At 45.5% G+C, this 24,267-nt stretch overlaps 3 protein-coding genes across 3 annotated transcripts in view; 1 reads left to right on the forward strand and 2 right to left on the reverse strand.

Annotated features, from left to right (window-relative positions):
- Positions 1 to 5,737, forward strand: part of LOC309565293 (fatty acyl-CoA hydrolase precursor, medium chain-like) — a 59,009-nt gene extending 53,272 nt beyond the window's left edge. The window contains exons 11-13 of the mRNA XM_082270195.1: positions 2,354 to 2,503; positions 4,561 to 4,633; positions 5,278 to 5,737. Coding sequence (XP_082126321.1) covers positions 2,354 to 2,503; positions 4,561 to 4,633; positions 5,278 to 5,443 — 389 coding nt within the window. The 3' untranslated portion in view covers positions 5,444 to 5,737. The remainder of the gene's footprint in view (positions 1 to 2,353; positions 2,504 to 4,560; positions 4,634 to 5,277) is intronic.
- A 4,721-nt stretch (positions 5,738 to 10,458) lies between these two features.
- Positions 10,459 to 24,267, reverse strand: part of LOC309565292 (fatty acyl-CoA hydrolase precursor, medium chain-like) — a 109,661-nt gene continuing 95,852 nt past the window's right edge. The window contains exon 13 of the mRNA XM_082270193.1: positions 10,459 to 10,639. Coding sequence (XP_082126319.1) covers positions 10,465 to 10,639 — 175 coding nt within the window. The 3' untranslated portion in view covers positions 10,459 to 10,464. The remainder of the gene's footprint in view (positions 10,640 to 24,267) is intronic.
- Positions 12,097 to 24,267, reverse strand: part of LOC309565546 (fatty acyl-CoA hydrolase precursor, medium chain-like) — a gene marked incomplete at its 3' end in the record, with an annotated part of 42,758 nt that continues 30,587 nt past the window's right edge. Inside the window, exons 10-12 of the mRNA XM_082270504.1 lie at positions 16,473 to 16,620; positions 13,898 to 14,047; positions 12,097 to 12,173 (exon numbers count right to left, since the gene is read on the reverse strand). Coding sequence (XP_082126630.1) covers positions 12,097 to 12,173; positions 13,898 to 14,047; positions 16,473 to 16,620 — 375 coding nt within the window. The remainder of the gene's footprint in view (positions 12,174 to 13,897; positions 14,048 to 16,472; positions 16,621 to 24,267) is intronic.

Genomic DNA, 24,267 nt, shown 5'->3' on the forward strand with positions numbered 1-24,267 from the left:
AGTATGATTATGTGTCATTAACAAACCAAAAACATTTATTCCTGCTGCTGTTTGTACGTTAATCTGTTGTGCTATTAGTCTGTAACTGATGTAGGTTATAGATCAGTTCTGCACAGCAGGCAACATTTCCAGAATATATTTCATGGATCATAACATTCCAATGCTATATGGAATGGCATTATGTGTGATAGCTAGTTGATTATCTTGAAATGGCGGTTTGCTCTGCAGTTTATGAAGATTCTGAGTTTCTCTGTCATCTGATCAATGTTTATAAACATTGTTACTTTGTATCTGATCAATGTTTATAAACATTGTTACTTTGTAGCTGATCAATGTTTATAAACATTTTTACTTTGTATCTGATTAATGTTTATAAACAATGTTACTTTGTATCTCTATCTCCTGTCTGATCAAAGCTTATAAACAATGCTACTTTGTATGTCTCTGTCCCCTGTCTCATCAATGTTTCTAAACATAGTAACTTCGTATCTATCTATCTCCTAACTCAGGGGTCTCCAAACTGTGTCCGGGGGGGCCATATGCGGCCCTTTGCTTGCCTTTTATCCGGCTTTTGGGGCACTATTCATCCCACTGATATGAAACACTATTCCGCCCTATGACACCAAAAATGGGGCATAATTCCTGTCACTGACATCAACAGTGGGGTGCCATTTCTCCCACTACCAACAACAATAGGGCACAATCCCCCTCCCCCCATAATACCAAAGATGGGGCGGTGTTTACTCCCACTGATGGCATAAAAATGTTCTATTCCTGCTGGAAACTGTCCGGTCCCCCTAAAATCTGAAGGACTGTAAACTGGCCCTTTGCTTAGAAAGTTTGGAGTCCCCTCTCCTAACTGAACAATGTTTATAAACAATGTTACTTTGTATCTCCTGTTTGAGCAATGTGTATAAACAATGTTACTTTGAATCTGTCTCCTAAGGCTTGGTTCACACTGGGGCGGCTTCAAAGTCGCCCCCTTCAGCGCGACTTCAGCACAGCTTGCAAACTACTTCTTTAATGGAAGTCAATGCAAGCCGCTCCAAAGTCACCCTCAAGTAGTGCAGGAACCTATTTCTAAGTCAGAGTGCCTCGAGTCACTCCGACTTAGAATGATTCCTTTGCACTGAATGGAGCGCGACTTCTCAGACGACTACGTCGCCCCAATGTGAACCGAGCCTTACTGATCACTCTTTATAAACAATGTTACTTTGTATCTCTCTATCGCCTGTCTGATCGATGTTCATAAACAATGTTACTTTGTATGTCTCTGTCTCCTAACTGATCACTCTTTATAAACAATGTTACTTTGTATCTCTCTATCTTCATTCTGATCAATGTTTATAAACAATGTTACTTCATATATCTCTCTCACCTAACTGATCAATGTTTTTTAAACCATGTTACTTTGTAACTATCTCCAGTCTGATCAACATTTATATACATTGTTACATTGTATCCTTCATATCTCTCTATCTCTTAAAGAGGTTGTAAACTCATTAAACATTTTTTTTTTCAACCTGAAAGAGAAACACATAATGAGCTAGTATGCATCGCATACTAGCTCATTATGAAATACTTACCTTAGAACGAGCCCCCACCTTGCCGCCTGCTTACCTGTATGACGGGCGACATTTTCAGTCTCCCCGTCTTCCGGGATCGCGGCATCTGGCCATCTGATTGGCCGGACCCACGATTACGTCACATGCGCGTGGGAGCAGACGGTCACGGCACGGGGCTCTGAAGGAATGGCACCAGCGGCCGTTCCTTCAGAGAGCATGCGCCAGTGATGTCACTGGCTGCATTTAAGGTAAATATCTCCTAAGCGGTGCATGTTTAGGAGATATTTACAGTACCTATAGGTAAGTCTTATCATAGGCTTACCTATGGGTACAACTTGCAGAGGAGGGTTTACTTCCTCTTTAACTGATCAATGCTTATCAACAATGGTTCTTTGTATCTCTTTATCTCCATTCTGAACAATGTTTATAAACAATGTTACTTTGTATCTCTCTGTCTCCTAACTGACCACTCTTGTATGTCTCTCTATCTCTGGTTTGAATAATGTTTATAAGCAATGTAACTTTGTATCTCTCTATCTCCCTTCTGATCAATGTTTATAAACAATGTTACTATATGTTATCTCTCTATGTATGTCCAGTGTACACACCTTGTTATCCATGTCAGACTGGTCTGTATAAGATGGTGAATCCACCATAATAATCCGTCTAGATGTGATCTCTCAATCCTGACTCTCTAACCCCGTGAAAGTCATCTCAGCATTTACATGGAATCGATGAGATCACATGATCCAGTATTTCCACTCACTGATCATGGTATTATATCTCAGATGCCGGACTTCCTGTGTTCTTCTATGAGTTCCAGCATCGTCCTTCCTTATTCCATGACACCAAGCCAGATTTCGTGAGAGCTGACCATGGGGACGAGCTTCTCTATGTGGTCGGGGGACCCTTTTTACCTGATGGACAAATCTTCAGCAGTGAGTTGCTTTCTTTTCATTTCTTTTTTGAACTTGCAGTTGTTTTGTTTTCATATTTTCTTTGACAGAGCTGACAATGGCAGTACAGTATAACACCGCGACAAAGCCAAGTTCTATCTCTATTAGATCTAGAAGGATAGGGGTGGTGATCCCTTTATTACAGCATTAAAAAGATTACACGGTTATAGAATCACTCATTTTGAAAGATGTCAGACATAGAAGGTCTCAAATGTGGTCTCTGATGTCCCCAAAGGGCCACATATAATAGTTATTATATCTAATGCCATCAGATTCTCCCCCCTTACATCATAATCTCCCTTACATTGGGGCCAAAACCAGAGTTCCTCCTTGTATTAAGGCCTCCATCAGAGTCCCCCCTTTACTTCAGCATCCACATCAGGTACACTTTTTACATTAATATCCACATCAGAGCTTCCCATATATCAGAGTCTCCTTTTCTCCTTTACTTGTGATAAGGGGCGGGATCTCAGTGTAACGTCACGAGGGCAGGGCCCCCGGGCGACGTCCCACAGATGGCCACGCCCCATGGCTATATAAGAACTGGCAGACACTGGTCCTGACACAACTGCCGGAGGCAGCGACGGAGGAGAATTGGGGTCAGCAGAGGAAGAAGTCATCAGCGGAGGGAGAAGAACCTGAACTGCAGGGAGATGACCGGAGGAAGAAGACATGAAGCTATGACGGGAGACATTCTTCATTTTAATAAAGGACTTTTCAAAAATCATCTTTTGTAACACTACACTTCTTCTTTTTTTTTTTTTTTGGGGTGATTGGGTAAAGGTACAATGTACCCCATACTCATTTACATGGGGCAGGGGCTGGGTTCTTATGGGAGGACCCCCACAACCACCACTTAGGGTTGTTGGAAAGAGGCCCTTGTCTCCAACAACATAGGGACAAGGTGCTTCCACACACCTTCCACCCTCCAAAGCATCCACCCCCCTCATGTTGATAAGGGCATGTGGCCTGGTATGGTCCAGGAGGAAGGGGGGGGCAATTGCTTGTTGCCCCCCCCCTTTTCCTAACCTGCCAGGCTGCATGCTCAGATAAGGGGCTGGTATTGATTTTGAGGGGGACCCCACACCATGTTTTTTTTTATTATTATTTTGGTGTGGGGACCTTGAGTGGGTATGCTTGGATCAAAGTCGGATCCCGGTCATTGAAGTAGCATGGAAGTCGGACATGAAATCGTAGGGCAAAGTCAGATTGGAAGTCATACGACTTTCCTGTTGGATCAGTTTGAACATAAACTTACATCAGGGTCCCAATTAAATCCATATCCCCAGTCTCTCCCTACATCAGTGTCCACATCAGAGTCTCCTTTACATCAATCTCCCCATCAGAGTCCCACCTTACATCAGAGTCTCTCTTACATCTGTTTCCCCATCAGAATCCCCCTTTCAGCAGGGTCTCCTGTACATCAGTGTCCACCACATGGGAGTCCTCCTTTACTTCAGTGTCCACATAAGGTCCCTTTCCTCGGGTTCCCTTGTCCATATCAGAGCTCTCCCCCCCAATATATGAGGTTCTTTCTTACATCTAGATATCGCTTACATAAGAGTTTCCCCTCAAATTAGAGTCTCCCTTACATCAGTGTCTACATCAGACCCCCAACCCTTACATCAGAGTCACCTCCTAAATCAACATCCCCTGGGTGGAAGCTTGAAACTTTAACCTTCAATCTGTGCACATTAAGGATACAGCACTGACCATAACAGTGGGTCAGATGAAATCTTGCAGCAGACTGGATGTGGCCCATGGCCATGGGCCATAGTTTGGAGTACCCTGTACTAGAGAAATGGACCAAGACAGTTCTAAAGGAGTAGTTGAAGACTGAAGTTATGCTGTAGGAGACAAACAGAGACTGCTACAAATCATTGCTACTACAGAATAATCAATGTTCCCACTACTGACTTCAGGGGTCTGAGGACAACACTGCAAACACCAAAAGGCCGCAAGTGACCCTCGGGCAAAAGGTTGGGCATTGGGATTTTTATCCTTCATTTCTAAATGAATCCTGTAATTTCACTCTCTAGGCAACTTCACAGAGGAAGAGAAGCTCCTGAGTAGAATTATGATGAAATATTGGGCCAACTTTGCCCGTAGCGGGTAAGGATAATATATAATTTCATTTTATTTTTTCATATGTGTGTAGCCATTTAATTTACAACTTTATATTTAGCCAGAGTATAAATATTTGTATAAATCTCTCTATGGGCAACTCTGGGCCCCATACCAGTTACATGCTCTGCTCAGCCATGTTGTCCTGTCGCATGGCCAGCAGAGGGCAGCAGTCAATAAGTGTAAAGAATTTGCCAACTTTGCTAAGGTACAGAGCCCTCATTAAGTCAAATGATTTTCATATATTTCCAGGACCGTGGGCCACTTTAAAGTAGAACTCCAGCGAAAACTTTTTCTTCCAGTTATAATTAGGGTATAAAAAAGAGTTAGAACCCCCACAACCTTATTATGACAAGGTGCTTTGCTAGGGGGGTACTCCCTGGTAAGAGGGCCCCCCATGTTGGGGGCATGTGGGGTGATATGGTTCAGAAGGGGGCCACACACTAGTCACCTCCCCCCCCCCCCCCCCCCTGCCTTTCCCAACCAGCCAGGCTGCATGCTTGCTTAAGGGACTAATATGGATTTGGGGAGACACTTTATTGTCTTCTGTATATTTCTATTTTTTTCTTGTCCTTTGTGTATTTCTGTGTTTTGTTTATTGAACCGTTCATGATGAATATTCCCCAATCCAGGGACCCGAACGGGCCGGGATTGGTGAAATGGCCGCAGTACGAGGATGATGAAGGTTACCTGGAAATCGGCATTAAGCAGAGATCAGCTGTGAAGTTGAAAGGGAGACGGCACCGATTCTGGACAGAGACCCTCCCAGAAAAAATGCGAGAGCATGCAGAGCTGTAACTGGAATTCAGTACTGAACAATTAGAGCTCACCATCTAAGGTACCACAAATCCCAGCATTCCCTGCAAATCAGGTTGAATCAGGCTGGATTTTTTAACATTAACCTGATTTGCAACCAACACACCCAATTACTCTGATTCATTCTGTATTACTATCGTAATGTCGTAAACGTACTGTCCCCCATTATATTGTAAAGTGCTATGTAAACTGTTGGCGCTATATGAATCCTGTATAATAATAATCACTTTACCGGTGCCTCCTGGAGCCCATCTAATGGAAAATTTTCATCCTGCACTAAACGTATGGCTACAGCCAAGTGTTCCATAGTAATATAACAAGGGGGATCAAGGGCACCCCTAACGAGAGCCATTATGGATCCAGAGGGGTTATGAAAGAACATCATTGGCTCGGATCCTTGCAGATGGGCAGCTATAGTATTGTTTAATTTAGATGCAATTTGTCTCAGCAGGTGGAGGGATGCAATGTTTTATTTTTATATTCATGTGAAGGCAGAAACTCCTGAAATAGAACTCATTTTAAAAAAATGTCAGCAAGTCCATTAGAATGTCAGCAAGATCTCCGCACCCGTGTTCTCAGCTCAACTTTATGTGGACCTTAGGAAGGGCTTCCCTTGCTGGAGTTTGTGGAAGGGCAATTCAGCCAAATCGACTCAACTGATAACTGCAAACTAGGGATCAACCGATTATTGGCTAAGCCGATATATCGGGGCCGATATGCACTTTCCCTGATATATCGGAATCGGCCATGGATGTTACCGATATTGCCGATATTTCAGGAAAGTGCTTGTACCGGAGTGATGCCTGCAGCTAGAGGCATCACCCCGGCAACGGCGTCCATAGCCGACGGTTGGCTGTCTTGTAATGACAACCAATGCAGCTGAGAAGCCGCTCGGCTGTTATTACAAGGAGTGGGAGGGGACAACCCCCCTCCCACCGCCTTCTGCGGCTCACCCGGTTCTCCCGTCCCACCGGGAGACTCGGGCAACCAGCCTGCATGGCCGCCGAAGACCGGATCAAAGCCGCATTCAACTCTGATCGGGTCTCCATGTAAAAACCCAGAAGTGGAGTCATGAAATCACTTCTGGGCACTCGGCGCCAGATTAAAAAAAAATGACAGCATTCAAAACAGCCAAACTTGGCGTTTTGAATGCTTTTAAGTGCAAAGGAGGGGTTTGGGGACCCCCAGATCCCTCCACAGGAGTACCTGTCAAGTGATAAAAAAAAGATTTTTAAATGTACAAAAATATCGGCCAATACCGATATTCAATGGCCAAAATATCGGTATCTGTATCGGCAACAAAAAAACAATATCGGTCGATCACTACTGCAAACTCTATTTAGTGTGGACTGAGGCTATTACTTTATGTGTTCAACTCTACTAATGTTTGTTTCCATCAATATTGGGATGCTTTGATGCCAGAGCATGAACTCCTAAAAATCATGGATAATGTTCTGTTGATTGAAGTATACAACAAGGTGAAGATGAGATCAATATTACAAAAGCTCCTCAACTTATTGGTGTACTGTGGATCCAGAAGAAGAACTCATCCACTTTTCTAATGCTGATGAAAATGTTAATGTTTTTTTTATAAGCTGCATTGCAATTTTAGATATATTAGAATAAAAATCATCATCATCCCTTATTTTTAATTTCTTTGTGTTAATAAATATGAAATCGTTTTTAGAAAAAGAAGTTTTAATGTTTAGTGTCAAAGCAATATAAATGTATAATAATAGTGTGTGACTGTGAGGAGGACATTAGAGTGTAAGCTCCTCTGGTACAGAGACTGATGTGACTGGCTCGGTGTTCTCTGTACAGCGCTATGGTGTATTTTAGAGCTACATGCAAATACAGTTCTTCTGTAAAAAATCTAAAACATTTCTTCAGGTTCTGTCATCTCTTTATAAGATATTTACTGAACATGTCCATCAGTTCCATTAGAGTGTTTGTGTCTCAGTGAAATCATTGATCAGTGCATTGAGAAACAGCCAACAAGATGACATTTGGTCTGACTTAAAGCAGTATTAAACCCAGAAGCAAACATTTATTATATTGCAGCTTACCAATTTTTAGATGCGATGGCTGCATTTGTTTTCTTTTTAAGGCTTTGTTTCATTTATTTTCACCTGGTGATCTAGCCATTAAGTCTGTTTTTCAACAGAACAAGTTCTCCTGCAGATGTAGCAAAGGGGTGAGACAAACCATTCACCACTGACCGAAGTGCTTGCAATGATCAGATTTATTAATGTAAAACATTTATCCCAAAAGAAAAAAAAACAGTTTGCTGTAACTGCAATGAGCTGGAGTTTGTTAGTGTAGCCCCCCCCCCCCAGACTGACAATGCTGCTGTCCTAATGGGTATCTGTTGCTCCGTCACCCAGTGTGGTTTTGCATGAGGTATGGTACTGGCCAGATCACCAGGTGTAAACAGAGGGAAAGAAGCCTAAGAAAAAGAAAACTAATACAGCAACCACATCTAATGACTGGGATTGGTAAACTGCAATATATTACATTTAATGTTTGGGTTTAATACCAATTTAACTATTGTGGAAACACAGGGCAGTGGTAACAATAGAAAAAGAGAGCAAAGAAGGGATGGAAGGGGGACATTCAGAGGAGGATGGTAAGGTTGAGGTAAAGAGAGAATAAAGTAGACACAGAAGAAGGGAAAAATACTGAGCGAGAGAACTATAAATGGGGACAATCACTGCATGTGATTCAATGTTTGTGGATGTGTGTTTCCTTCACCTTGTTCATAATGTGGGGCATCTGAAGAGACAGAGGGAGAGATGGAGGGAATGTGATGGAGATGGAGGGAATGAGATGGAGAGATAGAGACGGGCAGATGGAGGGAAGGTGATGGAGATGGAGGGAATGAGATGGAGAGATGGACAGATGGAGGGAAGGATATGGAAAAATTGAGATGAAGGGAAGGGGATGGAGAGATGGCAGGAAGGAGATGGAGAGATGGAGGGAAGGAGGTGGAGAGATGGGAGGAAAGGAGATGGAGGGAAGGAGATGGAGAGATGGCAGGAAGGAGATGGAGAGATGGAGGGATGGAGATGGACAAATGGAGGGAAGGAGATGGACAGATGGAGGGAAGGAGATGGACAGATGGAGGGAAGGAGATGGACAGATGGAGGGAAGGAGATGGACAGATGGAGGGAAGGATATGGAAAAATTGAGATGAAGGGAAGGAGATGGAGAGATGGAGGGAAGGAGGTGGAGAGATGGGAGGAAAGGAGATGGAGGGAAGGAGATGGAGAGATGGCAGGAAGGAGATGGAGAGATGGAGGGATGGAGATGGACAAATGGAGGGAAGGAGATGGACAGATGGAGGGAAGGAGATGGACAGATGGAGGGAAGGAGATGGACAGATGGAGGGAAGGAGATGGACAGATGGAGGGAAGGATATGGAAAAATTGAGATGAAGGGAAGGAGATGGAGAGATGGAGGGAAGGAGGTGGAGAGATGGGAGGAAAGGAGATGGAGGGAAGGAGATGGAGAGATGGCAGGAAGGAGATGGAGAGATGGAGGGATGGAGATGGACAAATGGAGGGAAGGAGATGGACAGATGGAGGGAAGGAGATGGACAGATGGAGGGAAGGAGATGGACAGATGGAGGGAAGGAGATGGACAGATGGAGGGAAGGAGATGGAAAAATTGAGATGGAGGAAAGGGGAAGGAGATGAAGTCATGAAAATGGAGGGATGGAGCTGGAGGGAAGGAGATGGGGCTGGAGGGAAGGAGATGAAGAGATGGAGGGAAGGGGAAGGAGATGGAGGGAAGGAGATGGAGAGATGGAGGGAATGAGATGGAGAGATGGAGGGAATGAGATGGAGTGATAGAGATGAAGGGAAGGGGATGGAGAGATGGAGAGATGGCAGGAAGGAGATGGAGGGAAGGAGATGGAGAGATGGAGGGAAGGAGATGGAGAGATGGAGGGAAGGAGATGGAGAGATGGAGGGAAGGAGATGGAGGGAAGGAGATGGAGAGATGGAGGGAAGGAGATGGAGAGATGGAGGGAAGGAGATGGAGAGATGGAGGGATGGAGATGGACAAATTGAGGGAAAGAGATGGACAGATGGAGGGAAGGAGATGGAAAAATTGAGATGGAGGAAAGGGGAAGGAGATGAAGTCATGAAAATGGAGGCATGGAGCTGGAGGGAAGGGGATGGGGAGATGGAGGGAAGGGGAAGGAGATGGGGGCATGGAAATGGAGATGGAGGGAGGGAGATGGAGGGAGGGAGATGGAAAAATGGAGATGGAAGGAGATGGAGCGATTGGAATAAAGAGATGGAGATGGAGGGAAGGAGATGGACTGAAATGATGGGAAGAAGATGTAAAGAAGAAAAAGGAAATGAGGAGATGGAGAAGAGCTGGAGAGGCAAAGAAGAAGATGGAGAGGTGCAGAGGGGGTTGGATGGAGGGTCAGTGAGGGAGATGGAGAGACTGAAGAAGCAATAGTGAAACAGAGGGGAAGATGGAGAGACAAATAAGAGAATGGATAGATGGAAGGGGCAATGCAGAGACAGAGAAGGAAATGGAGTGGGAAATAGGAATAACATAAATACAGAGAATAACGAAATGAAGAGAAACGGATAGGAATAGAGGGAGATGGAAATATGGAGGGGTAGATAGAGAGACAGAGGAGAGATAAAGAGGCCGAAGAAGAGATAGAAAACAAAGGAGGAGATGGAGGGAGAGGCAGAGACAGAGACTGAGATGGGGAAATAGAGAGGAGATAGAGGAAAAAAATGAACAGAAAAGGGGGGATGGAAATACAGAGGGGAAGACAGAGGGACAGTGAAGGAGATAGACAATAGAAGAAATGGGGAGACAGAGAGGCAGAGAAAGAAAGACAATGAAGAAATAGGAGAGGTAGACAGACAGAAAATGAGATGGAGGGGAAATAGAGAGAAGAGTTGGAGGAAGAGGCAGCGAGATGGGGAGACGGAGGGAGAGAATGGAAGGACAGGGAGGATGGAGGGAGGACAAATCTACAGCTCGGTGTGCTCTCCTTTCTCCTCCGATGTCCTGGAAAGGATCTTGCTCCAGAATTGGAACTTGTCCTCCTTTAACTGAGTTAATGCTTTCTGCCTTAAGTTAATTTCCAAATATCCTTCTTTTGCATCATACAGAGGCCACTCTACCAGACCCGGTCCATTTGGGTCCCTGCCAGGAAAAAAATCAACATTTTAGTAAAGAATGTCATGTTGAAGCAAATTCCTACTCATCGGGGGGGGGGGGGGGATTATCAAAGGTTCCTGTGGCGTTATAACGGCATAGGAAACTAGCCTTTGTTGTGTAGGACATTAAACTAAGCAGATGGACCTAAAGTGCCTTGAAAAAGTATTCATACCCCTTGAAATTTTCCACATTTTGCCATGTCACTTCCAAAAAAAAAATTGAAAACCATTTATCATTTTCCTTCCACTTCACAATTATGTGCAACTTTGTGTTGGTCTATCACATAAAATCCCAATAAAATACATTTCTGTTTTTGGTTGCAACATGACAAAATGTGGAATTTTCCAAGGGGTATGAATACTTTTTCAAGGCACTGTATTTCAGGTCTTTCCATACAATCCATATAATACTTTTCTAATCCCAAAGGAAAATTATTTGTATTATTCCGAAAGGGAAATTATTATAAAATGTTATTATTAATCTCTAGCTTACCGCAGTATATATATATATATATATATATATATATATATATATATATATAAATATATAACTGTCAGCAAGTGGATATACCAAGATCATAGTTGCATGGTTTCGTTTTTTACAACAGGTGATTGGCTGTTTAGTAAAAGTGATCCAAGCGGCTATACAGAGGCCCCATCACTTTTACAGCACCAAAAAGGGTAAAAAAATAAATTTTAACAAAATAAATAAAAATAGTTAAAAAGAAAAACTTAAAAGCTCTCCCATATATACATACAAAATGCAAATGTGCGCATAGGTCCCACACGTGTATGTGAACAGTGATTGCCCCACACATCTGAGGTATTGCCGCAAACACCGGCATGAGAGCAATAATTCATGATCATCTCTAAACTGATGATCTGTAAAGTCTTTTAAATCGTTGTCTATGAAGAATTTTATGCACTGTTTGTTGCAATCTCTCAGGTGCACACAATTTTAAATATTTCATGTTTGGTATCTATTTATTCATCGTAACATTATCTCTTATATTTTACAAAAAAATCATGTAATGTGTTGGTGTGTACTAACATTCATTTTAGTGTATTTTATCCTGAAAATTTGCATTTGATAAATGGCTGTGCAAATATGGTGTGACACACAAAAATTGCAACGGCCATCATTTTATTCTCCAGGGAGTCTGCTTTCAGAAAATATATCATGTTTGGATGTTCTAAGTAATTTTCCAGCAAAAAATGCTGATTTAACGTGTGTAAAAAAACCTAAAAAACTGACCCTGCCAGTAGCTGGTTATAGGTCATTTCTGATGATCTCAGTCCTCAAAAGAATATCTAAGGCATTTACTTTCGGTAAATTAGCGCGTTCAACCTTCTATGGTCGGCTTAAGAGCACTAAACCCACGTTGGCTCTCTAGCCCTTGTTGATTGTACAAACCAACATTGAGTCTGTACAGGACAGTCTTCTTACCCATGCCGTGCAAAGTTGGCCCAGTATCTCATGAGGGTTCTGGAGAGGACCTTCTCTTCATCGGTCGAATTACCTTGATGGGAAAAACAACATGACAATCTTTAACACTGGAAAAGCTTTAAGAGAAGATATCTAGATTTATACAAATATCCATTGGATGCAGTGCTGTATTTTGGCTCAGGCCAACAAGGCCAAGGCCTTAGCGGCACTTTGCAGGGGGGCAGCAAATAAGCTGCACCCCGCACGAAAATAAAACAGCCTTCTACCGGCTCCCGCACGAAAAGGGTCCCCGCCGGCTACACTTGTAGTATAGTGCCAGTCTTATGGGGCGAATTGGGCTGGAGGGCAGGGTTCAGGAGGCAAATCAGTCTGGATGCCCCATAAAGTGGCCACACTGCTACCAGTCGGTATGATAATACCGGCCGGTGAGGACATTCAGACAGACCGCAGGCCGCCAACCACACTTAATACAACTGGCCCGATGGCAGCCAATGCTAATAAGTGTGGCACTGCAGCCTAATGCTCCGCCTACCCTCCTCCGCCCCCAGGTATAGCAGGCATCATGTCAATAATATAATTTCATTGAGCGAGCATTTGCATTGCATCATATACAATTAAGACTTTTAATTGTATATGACGGCAATAATATTTTGGACCTGCTCACCTCATATGTGTGATCGCAATATGTCACTCGTTTGATAAGATTACTCCAATCTTATAAGATATTTGGACTTGTGTTTGCTACCACTGATTATTTCACTTCATTTATTTGTATAATGACTATGGGGTTCCTATTTATTATACAAATAAGTGAAATAATCCTATGATTACAATCAGTGGCAGCAAACACAAATCCAAATATCTTAAAAGAAAGGAGTAATCTTACTAATCCAGTGACATAAGGCTGTAATAATGGGCACTTATAAGGCTGCATTAATGGCCACTGATTAGGTGGCACTTATTAAGGCAGCACTGATATGCTGCACTGATGGGCACTGATATGTTGCACTGATGGGCACTGATGGGCATTAATAGGCTGCATTGATGGCCACTGATGAGGCGGCACTGATAAGCTGCACTGATAAGGCAGCACTGATGGGCACTAATATGATGCACTGATAGCCACTGATGGGGCTGTACTGATGGCCACTGATGAGGCCGCACTGATATGCTGCACTGATGAGGCTGCACTGATGGACAGAAATGAGGCTGCACTGATGAGCACTGATAAGGCTGCAATGATGAGCACTGATGAGGCTGAACTTATGGGAACTGATGAGGCTGCACTGATGGGCACTGATATACTGTGGTTGTGGTCTGTGGTTTACAAATGTCAGGGCGGATCATAATCAGGAAAGGGTGTGGCCTTTACAGGAAGGGGCGGGTTATATTTAAATCGGGGGTGCCCAAGTTTAGTCAGGCCTAGGGCAGCACAAAACCTAAATACACCTCTTATTGGATGTCTTTATAATGTTATAAAATGTATGCAGTAAATGTGGCCACCGTGATCGTTAAAACTTTAAACATTCATAAAATATTCAGCCATATGGCAATGATTGATCCTTCAGAGTGTTTGGTGAAAGTTACATACACTGTCATATAATTGGACTCATTAATTTGATACAGAAAATAGCAAAAATTCTTCTAGAATCTCTCCATGTCTTACAATATCTAGGCAGGGGTACTGTGACCCCCATTACCAGTAGGCCCATTACCGCCTTCACCATGGTGGCCCATGCACACATTTGGTCCAAACCATTCCCACCATAACCCGTCCCCTCCAGGATTATGTATTACCGGCAAAGACAGCGCCGTCTCTAAGGAAGGGACCTCCAAACACATAGACGAGCTCATCGGCGTGGTCCGCCTTCACAAAGTCCGGTTTAATACCATCAAACAAGGACGGGCGGTGCTGGTATTCATAAAAGAAGACGGGAAGTCCGGAGTCTGTGAAATAAATGGATGGGGAAACCAATGTTACAATGAGACCAATTCAGTTTAGAGTTGACCTGTCATCAGATTTATCTTTTCAAGTCCATTTATGGTCATCGGTGTGTCAGTGTAACCCTTCCAGGTATTTATTACCTCTCACAGATCACAGTGCTCCCCCTGACAATGTCTTCTTTACCTGCTTTTCTCTCCAGAAAGAAAGATCCAACTTTGTTCAGGCATCATCCAGGGTCATCAACTATTTCCTGGGTTGAGATGCCAGCTCAGAGATGACACAGTCATGTAAATCCTAATGCCCATGCAGTTCTTGGTATGTATTCACAAATGTCTGTCACAGATCAGCCCCTCTTGCAGTCTCTTCCCTTGTAACTTGCTACAAAGTATCAATGTACAGTCTGATCACTGGGGGAGGGGAGACTGAGGATATGCTTCCTCCTGCCTGCAGCAGACTGATGACATCATCTCAGCCTAGGCAAAAACTCTGACTGGAGCTCAAGGACAGCGTTTTAATAATAAAACATGAAGCTTTTTTAAAGACTGATGTTGTAATGTGTTGGAAATTTGTTCATGAAAACTTAACGAATATGTAAACCCAACAGTTCATATTCCTGATATATTCCTGCTGTACCATGTGCTTGCATGACAAAGTCTCCTGTTCTCTTTGTATTGCTTCCTTTGTGTGAATGACCTGGTGTTCCTGCCAGCCCCTCTGCTTTCCTATTAAAAACTGACCACACTAGGCATGAGATCACATCGTGGTAAGTTTTCTAGCTGTGCTGGAAACTTAACTTTCTCTCCTCTGATGATCAGCTTTGTCCTGACCCCCCCCCCCCCCCCCCCCTCGCACAGCCTTTCATTGGGAAGATCAGCGTACTGCTGTTTTTCAACCTACAGCTCTTATGTAGCTGAGAACAGAAGATATGTGATCCCTTATAAAAAAGGGAAAATAAATATTTGTCTTTTTATATCTTTACACAAATGTTTTTACTTTTGTTGCTATTTTAACCACTTTACCATTAGAGGATTTTGCTGTCTTACGTCTGGGCCACTTTTTGCGATTCGGCGCTGTGCGAATTTAACTGACAATTGCGCGGTCGTGCGACGCTGTACCCAAACGAAATTTACGTCCTTTTTTTCCCATAAACAGAGCTTTCTTTTGGTGGTATTTGATCACCTGTGCGATTTTTACTTTTTGCGCTATAAACAAAAAAATAGCGTAAATTTTGAAAAAACAACAATATTTTTCACATTTTTTTATATGAAATTCCCCCCAAAAAAATGTAAAAATCAAAATTTTTTTAAATTTTTGGCCAATTTGTTTTCTGCTACCTATGTTTGGTAAAAAAATTCACAATAAGCGTATTTTGATTGGTTTGCGCAAAAGTTATTGCGTTTACTAACTAAGGGAAAGATTTCTGTCATTTTTGGTGTTTTTTTTTTTTTAACGAGTAATGGCGGCGATCTGTGATTTTCTTTGCGGGACTGCGACATTGCGGCAGACAGATCAGACCCTGCCTGTCACTTAGGAGATCCGCCCGCTTTGTTTACACAAGCGGGCGGATCTCCACACTAGATCCCCGACGATCGGGGAAGAGCAGCGGCGATCGCCGCTGCTCCTCCCCTGGCCCGACTCCCGCTGTGACTGAATACAGCGGGAGCGAGCCTCCGGCGGCGCGCGCGTGCCGCCGAGAAAGGGGAGTGTCTGATGACGTAGATCTACGTCGTCAGACGATAACGAGCCACTTTGCCGCAGTACTATTACCGTACGCAGACGGCAAGTGGTTAAACTGCATGGGTTGTTTTACAAGGTGAGGGTTTGCATACACTTTAATAAAGTTCTGGGTTCAGGTCTGGGTTAGGGCTCGTTCACATGGACTGTAGCCCTTGCTACCCCTCTGAAAAGTGATCTATGGTTCGAGGCAGTAGTCGGGGCTGGAAGACAATATGTCACCTCTTTATCACCTGTTTTAACCCTGTAAAGCTCGGACCACTGTGCTGCAAATGCACTGCACGTGGTTGCAGGGTGGAGCGCTGCCCCATTCATTTGCATGGGTCTCATTGGTTGTTGGTACTGCCCACCAAAAGCAACAAGGGGTCCAATTTTTGCCTCAGACGCTTAGCAAAACATTGCGGCTGTGGCATGTGTACAACCCTGAGCAGATTCATGTTCTTCTATAGGTGGGTGCTCAGAGGGAAGTAAAATCATGACTCATCCGCCTGTTTATTTTACCCCCCCTAGCCACACATGTGGGTATGGCCCTTAGCAGACTATACTGGCTGATCTGTCTTTCTAGCTGGATCACATGACAACCTCATGACCACCCGGCTGGCCCCCCCTCCCATCCCAGTAAACTTAGATATAATAATAATTCCCTGAATAGACCCAACCAGGCACTGACTCCAACCTATCAGCGTCCCGCACCTCGGTGATATCTGGCGACTTTCAGAGCGGGAGAAATGAACAGAACGTCTCCGCAGATATCCAGGAAACCGTTGCGGAGTGCAATTGGGTCGCTAACATCAGACAGGTATTCCTCCATGATAGAAGGCAGCACTCCAGGGGTCAATCCCTACAAAGAATAGATAGATATATTTAATAACAGGATTACATTGTCATAGAGGAAGGATGTGCAAGTGAAAGTGAAACTGAATTGTATTTCCAATGAGTGTGATACATGTTATATATGGTCTCAGGTCACTTAAGAAGACAGACGGCCACTCAATGAAGTTGGGTAAGAAGCAGTTTAATTACAAACTGCATAGGCGTTTTTTTTTTTTTTTTTTACTGTTAGAGTATTAAGAAGGTGGAACTCCCTTCCACAGTTGGTGGTGCCAGCAGGGAGTTTTCATCATTTCAAAGAACTTTTAGATCAGCCTGTTAGTGAACGCAATATACAGGGGTATGGGAAATGTAAGTCCCGCCTCCTAGACTGGCTCCTGAGATAGACGGCACACTGATCCAATGCTGTGAAATTGAATCAGTGTGACATGTGTAGCGGGGTTAAACATGCCTAAAGACACTGTTTGATATGTGGGAAGGAACTAGGCTCCCTCTAGTGGTAGCTGCATGGAATTTCCCGGGCTGTGACTTCCTTTTCACAAGATGAAGAAACTACATCTCCCAGGCTGCTTTGCAAGATCCAGGAACTAGGCTCCCTCTAGTGGTAGCTGCATGGAATTTCCCGGGCTGTGACTTCCTTTTCACAAGATGAAGAAACTACATCTCCCAGGCTGCTTTGCAAGATCCAGGGTGCACGGCTGCACCGCACGGCACTATGGGGGAGGTTATTTAAAGGAAGAGAGAAGCGCGCGAAGGGGGGGCCTTTCTGCGCTGGACTCTGAGGAACCAGCGAGCGAGAGTGAAGGACTGACACTGGATATTGGGCTAGAGCCTTTTAGCCTGGAGGGACGACGTGGAACCGTCCCATCTCAAGCACGAGGCACATTCCTGGAGGTCATACTGCTGTTTGCCGAGACCGGAAGTCATCCGCCAGAAGGACCCCGCGCGGCTGGCATATAGCCAAAGGACTGAGACCGCAGTGGAAGCGCGCGAAGGAGAAACTTCTGTTGGTGAGAGGGCACATGCCCAATAACTGACTTTATCTGCTGAAGAGACAGTTTTATCTACAGATAGCGGTAGCGCAGCAGGAGGTGATAAAACCCCGGGGTTTATCACCATACTCTCTCAGGAGACTCATAGACAAACAATAAGGTCTGTAAAGGAGTCGCCAGAGGCTTATCTCTCTCGCAGAAGTTATTGCTCAGTTACGCAGACACCCTGCGGTGACAACTAACAGCTCGTTGTTTTCTCTCTCTTGATCTTTATTCCTAATCTGGATTACAAATGAGCTCTATTCAATAACCTTGCTAGCGAAGATCAACAAGAAAGAAGAGAACTCTGGGGGAGGGACTCAGATAGGCCCACCTACCTGGTACTGTGTCTAGCCTTAATGCAGGAGGAGTGTGGGGGTATTCTTTTACCTTTTTAAAGCTGTTTTAAATAACCTTTTATGGACTTGTATTGTATTGTATTGTATCTCCCCTATTCAATTTGATATATAGTAAACTAAGTTTGGTTAATTACAATCTTGTGCGTTGTTCCATTGTGTCACCCAGAAGGACTACTATTCAAGAAGGTAACAAGGTATTGTTGCATAGTGAAGTATTGTATTCCAACCTGTGTATCTATTTGATAGTCCAGTCCTATTCTGGGTCAGTTGTGCCTGAGGAGGGATCGAGCCAATTTGATTGGGTTGTTAGGCAGGGTGTAGACCCAATAATATAATCAGCAGCTCCTGCGGGGGTGGTGCTACACGTGGGGGCTCGTCCGGGATTTCTACAGTCCTGCAACACAACCCTCTCAGCCCCAGAATCCCCTCCCACGCAGAAATGGATCCTGTCGCTGCTGCTGAGTGGTGCAAGGAAGAGAATGTCATAGTGGAAAATGGCCTGGTGGTTGAAATCAAGGGAGAAGCCTGGACTGAAGAAAAGCTCCTCCCTGTTTTAAGGGCACTATCCACAGACAGGAAATTCTGGGTGATTGACATAAAAACTGACACCACTGCCCCACACACGTATGCACTGTGTGAGTGGAGGAAAGGGGTCCCTGATTATTTCAATGGAAACAGTGTAAAAACTATTGACCAAACAGAACTTTTCCTGATACATCCAGGAGTTCCTACTGCGGGTCCCTCATCCACCACCCCTGGGGTATCCAGCCAAGAAAAAGGTGTCCAAGAAGGGCATCCTGAGTCATCACCTTTGTCGACTTTTAGCTCAGAACTGTGTGCTGTTCTTGGGGAGATTGTGGCAAAATGTAGCAGGGACTCCTCGAGCTATCTGATGACTGGATATAGGAAGCTCCGGACATTCTCTGGGAAACAGCCTGTGCCTTCAGCAGAAGATGGGTTCGAAGAGTGGCTGGATACCGCCACTCAGGCTTTGGAGGAATGGGAGGTACCAGAACAGCACAAGAAGCAGAGGATCACAGAGAGTTTAAGGGGACCTGCATTAGAGGCTGTACGTAATCTAAAGCTTAGCAAGAAGAACTGTACTGCACAGGATTATTTGGACATTCTGCAAGATGTGTTTGGTCGGACGGAGAACGCGGCTGAACTTCTCTACCAGTTGGACCACTGTTATCAAGAAGAGGGGGAGAAGTTGTCCGAATTCATTAAACGTCTGGATAGGATTATCCACCAGATTCTGTTAAAGAAAGGAATAGACCCCCGGAAAATAGATGAGACTCGTGCACGACAGGTTCTGAAAGGGGCTCAACCTTTAGATCCCATTGCCATACTGTTACGAACTCGTCGAGATGGCGGCATTCTAGAATACCCCGATCTGATTCGAATGGTCAGAGAGGAAGAGGTCATGTTGGACAACAAGAAGAAAAGTCGGCAGTTTGACTCAACTGCCCGGGTTGGAGTGATAAGTGTGGAAGAGGGTGACTCTCAAGTTGAACTCCTAAAGACCCAAGTGTCTCAGTTGATAGAAATGGTGTCCATCCTGACTGGTCAGGTATCCACTCTACCCAAGGGGAGTATATCGGAGAGGCCAGATGAACCTGTTAGTCTCAGCACAGATCCAGAGCCACGGCCTGCAAGATTGTTAACTTGTTTCAACTGCGGGGGAGTTGGGCATGTTAGAAGGGTATGTCCCAGCTCAGGAAATGCTGCCGCGAAACCTCGCGAGCCAGCGGGAAACTTCAGAGGACACCGGTGAAGGAGTCAACCGGGTGTCCGCCAGTGGTCCAGAAGTGGTGCAGGATCAGGGAAACTGAGTCAGGGGGTCAGACCCAAATATAACACCCCCAGTTCTAGACTCTGGGTTACTGAGGGAAGGAAAGTCAATGCACACCGGATTCGGCGGGGGCCTAGATCAAGGAAGAAAAAGGAGAAGAGGGCCAGGGTACAGAGAACTGAATCAGATAACAAGGCTACATCAAGAGAATTCCCAACTAACTTGGTCGGGCCCTCCCCAGTGGTCTCGGTTCAGGTGGAAGGAATTTACACAAGAGCCCTCCTTGACACAGGGGCCCAGGTGACTCTTTTGTATAGAGACTTCTATGATAAATATCTTACCCATCTACCTTTGCAGAAGTTGGAAGATCTGGAGATATGGGGTATTGGGACCCAAAGTTTTCCCTATGACGGGTATCTGCCAATCAAGTTGACCTTTGATCCATCAGTGGCTGGTGAAGCGGAAACCTTCGACACCTTAGCGGTGGTCTGTCCTCGTCCACCAGGGGCCAACAAAAGCTCTCTCATCGTAGGAACAAACACTGACCTGGTAAGGCGCCTTCTGATACAACTGGTCCAGGGACAAGATGCTCAGGCGCCAAGGATCCATCCCATGCTACGGCAGGCCTACCAACGATTAGTGTTGGAGCAAGAGACCCCCGCAGAAGGAGTTGGACGACTCTGGAAGCTGGATAGAGCAGAAAAGGTCTTACAGCCAGGAGAGGTGGCCTGTTTTAAGGCTTCTGTTAAACTCACATGGCAACAGCCGGGTCCCTTCATTATCTTTGAATCAGGTCAAAAGGAGAGACAGAGAGGGATAGAAGTGATCCCTGAGGTGATCCCTTTGAAGGTGTTACAGGAAAACCGTGGAAGGGTTTTAGTGAGTGTCAGAAACACCTCTATTACACCAGTGAAGGTACCGGCCAGAGTGCTCCTGGGCCAAGTCAACCCGGCTACCCCAGTTGCCCCCATTGATTTCAAAGAAAAGGAACAGGGTGAAGCGGTTATAGAGGAGCTTTGCTCTGGAAACGCTGCCCTCCCGCCGGAATGGGTGAAGAGGGCCAAGGCACAACTTGCTCGATGCAGGGAAATATTCTCTAAGGACGAGTTTGACGTGGGATGTGCCAGGAGCGCCACTCATAAGATCCGCCTGAGTGAGGACAAGCCTTTCAGGGAGAGAGTCCGGCGAGTCCCCTTAGGTGACTTAGAAGATCTACGTCAACAGCTGGCAGAGCTCAAAAAGATCGGGATTATCCGAGAATCCAGGAGCCCGTATGCTTCCCCGATAGTGGTAGTCCGGAAGAAAAATGGATCTTTGAGGCTTTGTATCGACTACCGAACGCTGAACAGAAGAACCATCCCAGACCAGTATACCACTCCTCGAATCGAAGATGCCCTACAGAGTCTGTCAGGGGCGAAGTGGTTCAGTGTGATGGACTTAAAGAGTGGGTATTATCAGATCCCCATGCACCCTGAAGATCGGGAGAAAACAGCCTTCATCACCCCTGTGGGGTTCTTTGAGTTCAATCGCATGCCTCAGGGGTTGTCCGGGGCCCCTGCTACCTTCCAAAGGCTGATGGAGAGGACCGTTGGAGATATGAATTTGATAGAGGTACTGGTATACTTGGATGATGTTATCGTGTTTGGCAGAACTTTAGAAGAACATGAGGAGAGGTTGGAAAAGGTCTTGAAGAGGCTACATGAAGAAGGTCTGAAACTTTCTCCTGAGAAGTGCCAATTCTATCAGTCCTCGGTCCATTACCTGGGCCATATCGTGTCTGAAGAAGGGGTGGCCACTGACCCGGACAAGCTGGATGCTGTTGCTTCCTGGCCGAGACCCACAAATGTGACCGAACTCCGGTCATTCTTGGGCTTTTGCTCCTATTACAGGAGGTTTGTGGAGGGGTTCGCCCAGATTGCCCGACCCCTAAATGAGCTCCTGAAGAATGAAGAAGATGATGTCCCTGAGTTGGTAAAGCCGGCGAAGTCCACCATAGGCCCCCGGAAGGCTAAGGAATCCATCCAGGATCAGTGGACCCCGGAATGCGAAGGGGCCTTTGTCCAGCTGAAGGAAACCCTAACCACTGCCCCTGTGTTGGCCTATGCGGACCCCACAAAACCATATGAACTGCATGTTGATGCCAGCCGAGATGGGCTGGGGGGGGTACTTTATCAGGAGCATGAGGGTCATCTGCGACCTGTTGCCTATGTGAGCAGAAGCCTACTGCCTGCTGAAAGGAATTATCCTACTCACAAACTTGAATTCTTGGCCTTGAAGTGGGCAGTGGTTGACAAATTGAAAGACTACCTGTACGGAGCTGAATTCATTGTCAAGACAGATAATAATCCCCTCACCTATCTGTTGACTACGGCCAAGCTGGATGCAACAGGACATCGATGGTTGGCTGCCCTCTCTAGCTTCAATTTTAGCCTGAAGTATCGGCCAGGAATCGGAAATAGGGATGCAGATGCCCTATCCAGAAGGTTGCATGTTCCACAGGAACCTGCGGAAGAATGGACTCATTTGGCTCCAGAAGGGGTGCGTGCCCTATATCAGGGAACTGAATTTCGATCCCGAGGAGGGTCAAGAGCAGAAGAGATTGGGGTTTCGGCTATCGGAGTACCCAAGTGCTACTGCCAGGTGACCCAGGTTGAAGGGGAGGGTTTGCCCCGGCTGTCCAAAAGGGACTTGCGGAAGGAGCAGTTGGAAGACCCTTTGGGAAAACTTCTTTTGGAAGCCTTGGAGATCCAGAGCCCTGAGTTGCTTCTAACTGACTCCCCTCAGGGGGCCCGTCTGTTGCATAGAGAGTGGACCCGGTTACAGATCAGAGAAGGAGTGGCCTACCGGAGAGGTCCATCTGAAGATCTGGAGGAGAAGTGGCAACTGTTCTTACCAGCTAAATACAGAGAGGGAGTTCTGGCCGCTCTTCATGATAATCATGGCCATCTGGGGCCCGAAAGAACCTTTCAGCTTGTCAGGGACAGGTTCTACTGGCCTTGTATGAGGGCCGGAGTTGAAGGATACTGTCATTCTTGTGTCCGGTGTATACAGAGGAAGACTCTGCCACGTCAAGCAGCCCCAATGGGCCATCTACAAAGTCAGGGACCCATGGAGCTGGTGTGCATTGATTTCCTTTGCTTAGAGCCTGATCTGAGTGGCCAGGGGAATGTCCTTGTGGTAACAGACCATTTTACCAGATATGCTCAAGCATTCCCAACAAGGGATCAGAAGGCCTCAACGGTAGCCAAAGTTCTTGTAGAGAAGTTCTTTGTACATTATGGGTTACCACAGCGCCTCCATTCTGATCAGGGAAGGGACTTTGAAAGCAGACTGATCAAGAGACTGTTAGATATGTTAGGCATTCAAAAGACTAGAACCACTCCCTACCATCCACAGGGGGATGCCCAGCCTGAACGATTTAACAGGACTCTTTTGGATATGTTGGGGACTTTGAGCTCAGAGAAGAAACAGCATTGGGGCAAGCACGTAGCTGCCATTGTGCATGCCTACAACAGCACTGTTAGTGATGCTACTGGATATTCCCCTTATCGGCTGATGTTTGGAAGGGAGGCTCGGTTGCCAGTGGATTTGGCCTTTGGCATTTCGCCTGATCATACCTCTTCAGCATCGCATAGAGGATATGTGGACCGACTGCGGAAGAGTCTGAAAGCGGCCTATGACAAGGCTCAGGCCACATCTGATCAACGTGGACTGCGGAATAAAAAAAATTTCGACCTAAAAGTTCGGATCCATGACCTGCAACCAGGGGACAGGGTTTTGTTGAGAAACTTGGGTGTCCCGGGAAAACACAAGTTGGCAGACCGCTGGAAGTCCCAACCTTATGTTATCTGCAAGCAACTGCCAAACCTTCCTGTGTACCAAATTCGGCCTGAAGGAAGTGTGGGTCCATTGAAGGCTTGGCATCGGAACCATTTGCTGCCTCTCTCTGAAGCGGTTCGTATGCCCCCTGTGGAAGACGTGTCAGAGGCCCCTTCGACTTCTCGCCGGTCCAGACCAGTTACCAGATCTCAGACGACGCTCCCAGATGAGGGAGAGGGAAGTTCTCCATCTGAAGATTTGGAAGATGAAGAGGAGGTACCCGACTGGTTGTGGTCATCTCAGTTGCCAGAACCCACACCTGCCTCCCTGTCTTCATCTGACTTGGCTGATAGAGGAGCCCTTCGGGCAGAAGCCCCTGAATTCATACCCTTTCATATGCTTCCAGAAGAAGCAGCTGAGGATGAAGATCCTGAGGAGGAGGTTGCACCCTTCTCTGAAGAAGAACTGACCTCTCTTGAACCATCAGGTTCCTCTGTGTTGGAACATGAGGAGGGGGACATTGAAGAATCCTCAGAAGTGCCTGATCCTAGCACCTCTGAGAGCATGCCTCCACGGGAACAGAGGGAAAGGAGAGTCATTCACCCACCTAAGAGACTGACCTATGATCAATTGGGTGAATGTTCGGAAGAAGCTGT

This window comes from Pelophylax lessonae (genome assembly GCF_965119305.1).
Source record: "Pelophylax lessonae genome assembly, chromosome: 10".
Classification (NCBI taxonomy): Eukaryota; Metazoa; Chordata; class Amphibia; order Anura; family Ranidae; genus Pelophylax; species Pelophylax lessonae.